This window comes from Chrysochloris asiatica, unplaced genomic scaffold (genome assembly GCF_000296735.1).
Source record: "Chrysochloris asiatica unplaced genomic scaffold, ChrAsi1.0 scaffold00064, whole genome shotgun sequence".
NCBI classification, from domain to species: domain Eukaryota; kingdom Metazoa; phylum Chordata; class Mammalia; order Afrosoricida; family Chrysochloridae; genus Chrysochloris; species Chrysochloris asiatica.
In genome coordinates, this window is record NW_006408582.1 from 15,038,279 (window position 1) to 15,045,427 (window position 7,149).

Genomic DNA, 7,149 nt, shown 5'->3' on the forward strand with positions numbered 1-7,149 from the left:
CAGTGCCCAATAGGTGCCAGGCACACAAACAGAAGTTCCCCCCCCCCCCAAAAAAAAATAAACATCAATACTTCTTGTATATAGTCATTCTGGTATGGAGTAGAGTTCCACGCCTGGCCCATGTTACTAGCTATGCCACCTAAACACACTCCTGGGAAACATAAGGGGATAGGATTTTTCTGTCACATGGTAAGGAGGGAGGGGGGAGGGGGAAATAGTTTTACAATAATTTTTGTTGTTAAGTGCCTTCGAGTCGGTTCCAACCCATAGCGACCCTGTACAGGGTTTCTGAGGGTGTAAATCCTTACGGGAGTAGAAAGCCTCATCTTTCTCCCGCGGAGCGGCTGGTAGTTTCAAACCGCTGACCTTAAGGTTCGCAGCCCGATTCTTAACCACTACGCTACCAGAGCTCCTATTTATTGAGTGCTTGCTAGGGATCTGACTTTAGATTAAACACTAAAAGCAAACCCACTGCTATTGCACTGACCCTACAGAACAGAGTCAAACTGCTCCACAGAGTTTCCCATGCTGTAAATCTTTACAGAAGCAGATTGCCTCAACTTTCTCCCCTTAAGCAGCTGGTGGGTTTGAGCAGCTCATGCGTTTGAATGGCTGGTGGTTTTGAACTGCTGATCTTATAGTTAACAGCTGAGTGCTTTCACCACTATGCCACCTACCCAAACCAAACCCACTGTGGTCAAATCATTCCGACTCATATCCACTCTCTAGGACATTACAAGAGCAAACAACCTCATCTTTCTCCCACAGAGGGTCTGGTGAATTTAAACTGCTGACCTTGAGGTTAGCAGCACAACACTTAACCCACTATGCCACCAGTGCTCCTTATAAGGAGTCTATAATTTTTCCTAAAAGGTAGGTATTATTAGCCCAATTTATAGATGCACACATACACACACAGACTTAAAAAGAAATTCAGAAATCTGTGAAAGGTTACACAGAAGTTTCAATAAATGCTTATTTAACTGAATTGAAGGCTCCCTTTCTATGTTAAGAATTGGTCTCCTATTGACAACTTGTAAGCTGGCCTAGTGCTGGCCGGTTTGGATGCTACAAGTCCATTTAGCCTAAAAGTGTTTGGAAGTAATCTCTGGAGTGGCTACTTTCATCTTTTGTACCCTTGAAAGGAGGTTTGAATGCTCCTATTGCAGCTGTCTTTCCCACCGTGGACCCCTACAGAATAGGAATAGCGTTTCTAAGCTCCTCACTCAGTGTCCCCTCCTGAGACGATATCTCAACAGGTAGGAACGATGTGCATTAACTAGGGTCCTCTGGAATTGAGCAGGGAAAACGGAGGCCTCTTACGTCTTTCCTGCCACCCGCAGACTGAACTATGCCTCCCTTGGGTAGACATGGGAACTACAGTCAGTTTGGGGGTCTGCCGCTGGACCAAAGTGCGGACCTCGCAGCATCTCAAGGCCCCAGGCAGGAGCTCTTGGAGACGTGGGCAGCTCAGGATAAACACGAGGCAGGAAGCGCTGTAGAGGGGCCGAAACTGGGACTGGCTCGGCGGAAGCTCGGCGGTCACAGTCACTCCCTGCCTCTCACCCGCTGGCAGGCTCCATGGCCAGAGGAACAGAGCCGCTGGATAATTTTTCACACCACGCCACCCCACCACCACCACCATCTTCCTGGGTGACGCTAAGATCGTGCGGTTCCTTTAAAGGCTGAGGGTTTTGTTCTTTTCTTTTCCACTGGATGCCAAAATATGCAAATCCGGAGACCGGAATCTGCAGCCAAATCTAGAAGGAGAAGGGGCGCGGCCGGCGCGTCACCGGATCCGCTCCTTGTATGGCTCTTCCCGGCTTGGCCCGCAGCCCCAGACCCTCCCAGCAGCCGCCCTGGCCCCTCCCACGCCCAGCCGGGCTCACACCACCGCCCACGCCCCCGGGCGGGCAGCTCGCGCCCCCAGGGAGGGAGCCGGGGGCGGGTACCGCTGCAGCGCTGATTTCGGCCGGAGTGGAAGACCGCTGCCGCGCAGGCGAAGGAGAGCTGGGGGCGCTGTGCTTCCCCTGTATAGGTGTGGAGAAACTGGCGGGAGTGCGGCAGGAGTTGGGGAGAGGGGGTTCGTAGGTGACGGGAATCCCTACTTTGCTGAGAACCAGAGAAGTTCTGAAGGAGGTTGGGCCCTTTCCAGCCCCGGCTCTCCTCAGAATGAAGTAGAGGGGAGGGGAGCGAGGTTGTCATCCACCCCCACCACGATGTGCAGCTCGGGAGTTCCTCCTACACGTCCCCAGCCCGCGCGGCCCTCCCACGGCGTGAGGCTTGGGGATCCTCTTTTCCTCCTTGTCAACACTCCCACTCCCCCTGAGACATGTGCGTTCCCCCAAACCCGACTCCCCAGCGGGGGACGCGGGATTCACCGCGCCCACGCGGCCATCGATGAGGGAATCCTCCCACGCCAAGCCAGTGTGATTCGGGGTCGCTCCCCCAAGTTCCCTTCCTCTCCTCCCCCTCTCCCGCCGGCCGCGCGCGCTCCAAGAGCAGGCCTAGGGGAACGCACCAGCCGCCCCCGGAATCCGCTGCTGCTTATGGAGATGACAGCGCTCCAGGTCGGCAAACAAGCGGCCCTGGGCTGCAAGGGAGCCGGCAGGCAGTAATTGGGACAGCCCGGTGGAAGCGGGGGGGGGGGGTAGAACTGAAGGAGGCAACCATAGTGGCTTGGAGACTGGATTCAACGTTCTGTTGCAACTCAGAAGCAGTCTCCTTGCAGGCTGCAATAGACAGTGGCTGCACGCCCCGGCCTGCTGGGCCTTGTCATCCCGTAGTCAAAGGGGTAGCTTTGGAAACCTTTAGGGAGTTCACTGGGGATCTGGTGCTTGTGTTTCCTATCCCCTCCACTTCATTCTACTTCTTCTCCACCAAAACCACACGCCTATGCCCCTCAGAACCTGGTCCTCGCCTCTGGCGCAGCCCATCAATAACTACAAATCTCCCTGCCACCACGCTCCACCCGTAGCAAGGTCAGCGTCCCAGTAAGGGGCATAGGTGTGGGCGGCGAATCAAAGTGAGAGTGGCACCTAAGCTCTCAAAATACTGGACTAGCGAGCCCTGGCACGCTGGAATCCCTCTTAAAGGGTCACACTCTCCTAGTTTGGGTAGGGTCCTGACGAGGAGGATGCAGTAAGAATCCGGTCTGAGCACACACCTTCCGGGTTTCCCCAGTAGTTGCCAGGCTGCAAAGGACATCGCCAGGTGTTTTAGTTTCTCTTTCTTCTCGTCTGGGGTATTTGAGGCCACTTCCAAACACCCCACCTCCTCAACCCCCTGCCTTACAAGTGAGCTTTCCTACTGCAAATCTAAAAAACAAAACACACACACAGTCATTGCTTTTTCAACTTCGCGCTGCGAACTGCGCGCTTTGCGTTCAACTGTATTCCTCTTTCCTCTCTTCTCTGGCATTTCCCTTTCTTTTATTTTATTTCTCTTTCTCTTTTATTTATTTATTTTTTTCTTTAAAGAGCGGCGAGCGGTGCGGGCGCCACACGTTGGCTGCGGCCCGCTTCCTGCTTTCTAATGTTCCATTGTGAGGAGCTTCCATTGTGACGTCGCGCCCCTTCGGCTGGGCTTTGTCTGTCCATATATGGGCAGCTACGTCACGGAGCTTTCCCGGGGCTCAGATAAATAGGCTGGTGGAGTTCCCTGGCTGGGAGCTTTTGGGCAGCAGTGAGCTTGCTAGGAAGCGGCAGGGCTGGTGGTGGTGGCAGCAGCGGCGGCAGCAGCGGCAGAGGCGGCGACGGCGGCGGCGGCGACGGTGGCGGATCGGGGGACGGGGGGGCCCGCGGGCGCGTGTGTCTGTGCGATCAATATTGAGGCCGCATCCGACCCCCGCGGACCGAGATCCCCTCCAGCCCAGCCCCCCACCCCACCCCCGCACACACCCCACCCCACCCCAATCGACCCAGCCTCACACGACACCAGCGGAGGCACCCACCGAGGATTACTTCCCTTTGCCCCTTCTCCCACCCCCCCAAAAAAAGATCCCCTCCCCTGGCCCACCCCCTCCCCTCTTCCTTCCCCCCTCCCTCCGAACTTTCCCTCTCGCATGCTTTTCCTCTGCACCACCGATCGCCTCTCGGATGCCGCTTGCCTGGAAGCTGCGCTAGGAGCAAGCGGCAGCGGTGGCGGCGGCGGCGGCAGCTCGGGAGTGCTATGACCGGCAAACTCGCCGAGAAGCTGCCGGTGACCATGAGCAGTTTGCTAAATCAACTGCCTGACAATCTGTATCCCGAGGAGATCCCCAGTGCGCTCAACCTCTTCTCTGGCAGCAGCGACTCGGTGGCCCATTACAATCAGATGGCTACAGGTAAGGGAGGCGGCGAGGCAACGAGGAAGACTGAGGAGACAGAGAGAGGAAGAGGAGAAAATGAGCTAGCGATGGATGGATGCATGGATGGATGGATGGATGGATGGATGCATGGAGAAATGGGGGGCACGCTGGGAATTCTCCCGGGGGCGAGTTGCTTTTCCCACCCACTCCTCCCACCCTCCAGGATCGGGAAGGCTAGATAGGCGACGCCACGGTAGAGGCTTCGGTTCTCTTGGGTGGGGGCAGCTGCTAACCCAGGGAGGTAGGTTCCAGTGGCTCTGGGGTTCTCCCTCCCCACGCAGGGGGTCAGATCGCTGGGCCGAGCGCAAGGCGTGGTGCTGTCTCCCCTTTCCCGGGAGGAGCCCAGCGTCTTTTTCACTCGCGCTCTTCACCTTACTCCCTCAGTCTCCCACCCGGGATGGAGCCATGTGCGGCGTGGAGTCCCCGCGGTGGGAGAGGTACTGCGACGCTGCCTTTTCAGGGCGTTCAGTGAAGCCGTGGGGTTGTGGGGAAAGCGAGGAGAGGGAGGTGGCCACCCACGGGGGTGGGCTGTCATGGTGGGGGCAATCCCAGCGATTGGGGAGCTTGGAAAGGACGGCCAGGCTTCTGCCACCCCACATCCTCCTGATCTGGGTCTAGGCTTTCCTCCTCCAGCTAGAGCCAAAAGCTCTTTCAGGCGGGTAGGAGGCTGGGGCCACGGAAGCGGCAAGAGAGCTCCCTTTGAGGGTGGCACCCCTCTATGCGCAGAAGACAAAGCGTCGGAGTGCTCTGGGTCGCCGACCTAAGTGCAACGCGCTTAAGGGGCTTCGGAGAAGCGGTAATAGGCGCGATGTCCCAGAGATGCCAGGGCCGAGTAAAGCGGCCGAGTTGTGTGAGCGAGAGATAGAGCCCAGCGCACTCAGGGTCTGAAACTACCTGTAGCTGAAGCTACCTGCCCGCCCCACCTCGGGAAGAACAACAATGCTTCTCGCGCGCGCGCGCGCGCGTGTGTGAGTGTGTGATACGTGAGTGTGTGCGCGGCGTGTGCGGCGGTGTGTGTGCCGCAGCCACTCCACACCCCGATCCGTAGTATTTTGCTGTATCCAGGTTGCACCCGGGAGCGCGGCACCGCCCGCTTTGCGCCCGGCTCAGCGTTCTTCTTACCCCGTGCGCTTCGCACTCCGCCCCGCCGCACCCCTTGGCACCTGGGTGAGGACCTAGGCACCCCGGCCCCCGAGCCGGCTCGGCTTTACTCACCCCTCCCCTCTCTCCCCCTGATCTCCGCAGAGAATGTGATGGACATCGGTCTACCCAACGAGAAGCCCAACCCGGAACTCTCTTATTCGGGCTCCTTCCAGCCAGCCCCCGGCAACAAGACCGTGACCTACTTGGGAAAGTTCGCCTTTGACTCCCCTTCTAACTGGTGCCAGGACAATATCATTAGCCTCATGAGCGCCGGCATTTTGGGGGTACCCCCGGCCTCAGGGGCGTTAAGCACGCAGACGTCTACGGCCAGCATGGTGCAGCCACCGCAGGGCGATGTGGAGGCCATGTATCCGGCGCTGCCCCCATATTCCAACTGCAGCGATCTCTACTCGGAGCCGGTGTCTTTCCACGACCCCCAGGGCAACCCCGGGCTCGCCTATTCTCCCCAGGATTACCAATCGGCCAAACCTGCCTTGGACAGCAACCTTTTCCCCATGATTCCTGACTACAACCTGTACCATCACCCCAATGATATGGGGTCCATTCCAGAACATAAGCCCTTCCAGGGCATGGACCCCATCCGGGTCAACCCGCCCCCTATTACCCCCTTGGAGACCATCAAGGCGTTTAAAGACAAGCAGATCCACCCGGGTTTCGGCAGCCTGCCCCAGCCGCCGCTCACGCTCAAACCCATCAGGCCACGCAAGTATCCAAACCGACCTAGCAAGACCCCGCTCCACGAGCGGCCCCACGCGTGCCCAGCAGAGGGCTGCGATCGCCGTTTCAGCCGCTCAGATGAGCTGACCCGGCACCTGAGAATCCACACGGGCCACAAGCCCTTTCAATGCCGGATCTGTATGCGGAGCTTCAGCCGCAGCGACCACCTCACCACTCACATCCGCACGCACACGGGTGAGAAGCCCTTTGCCTGCGAATTCTGCGGGCGCAAGTTTGCGCGTAGCGACGAGCGCAAACGCCACGCCAAGATCCACCTCAAGCAGAAGGAGAAGAAGGCAGAGAAGGGAGGTGCGCCCTCTGCGTCTTCGGCGCCCCCCGTGTCTCTGGCCCCCGTGGTCACCACCTGCGCCTGAGGCTTGGGCCCCCAGGGCCCCACTTTTTCCCTCCAGTGCCTCCCGGCTGCCCGCCTGACAGCAGCGGGAAAGTCGGCCACGGAGGCGCAGGGGCCGCACCCTGGCCTCTCAATGGACGTGCGGTCTTTTGCTCCCCTTCGATGCCCCCGTTCCCACCCTTTCACACCGGCCAGTGGTGGGGGCCAAGGCAGGAGGCGCCTTCCCCTCGCTGCCCCCCACCCCCAGCCAAGGCGTGGGGGCAGAAAGGTGGCGTCTAGCCTGCTTTGTTCAGTTCGGATCGCCTTGATCCAGGGGCCGCTGGGCCGCGCCGAGGACCTGAGGGGAACTGAAGGCGGGGCCGGTCCAACCCTCGCCCGACCCTAACACCTCAAGGTTCCCCCTACGTCTCCCTCTGTACCCCTTGAAGACCAGAGGAGATAGGGGGTAAATAGCGCACCAAAGCGCAGAGCTTGCTGCCCGCCGCACGCACGCGCGTCTGCGTGCGGGGTTGCGCGCGAGTGTGTGCGTGCTCACGTGTGAGTGTGTGTGTGTGCGTGTGTGTGTGTG

General features: G+C 58.8%; 1 protein-coding gene across 3 annotated transcripts; it reads left to right on the forward strand.

Moving 5' to 3' along the window:
• The first annotated feature begins 3,939 nt into the window (after window positions 1-3,939).
• EGR3 (early growth response 3) lies at window positions 3,940-7,040 on the forward strand. Of its 3 annotated transcripts, none has more exons than XM_006864387.1 (2): window positions 3,940-4,324; window positions 5,594-7,040. In XM_006864387.1, exons 1-2 carry the CDS (start codon window positions 4,171-4,173, stop codon window positions 6,601-6,603), a joined length of 1,164 nt encoding a protein of 387 aa, XP_006864449.1. In that variant the 5' UTR covers window positions 3,940-4,170; the 3' UTR covers window positions 6,604-7,040. The 3 variants fall into 3 exon arrangements, with proteins under 3 accessions (XP_006864449.1, XP_006864451.1, XP_006864450.1); XM_006864389.1 differs by lacking the exon at window positions 3,940-4,324 and adding an exon at window positions 4,544-4,593 and having other exon boundaries at window positions 5,594-6,604; XM_006864388.1 differs by lacking the exon at window positions 3,940-4,324 and adding an exon at window positions 4,705-4,785 and having other exon boundaries at window positions 5,594-7,030.
• Window positions 7,041-7,149: the final 109 nt, after the last annotated feature.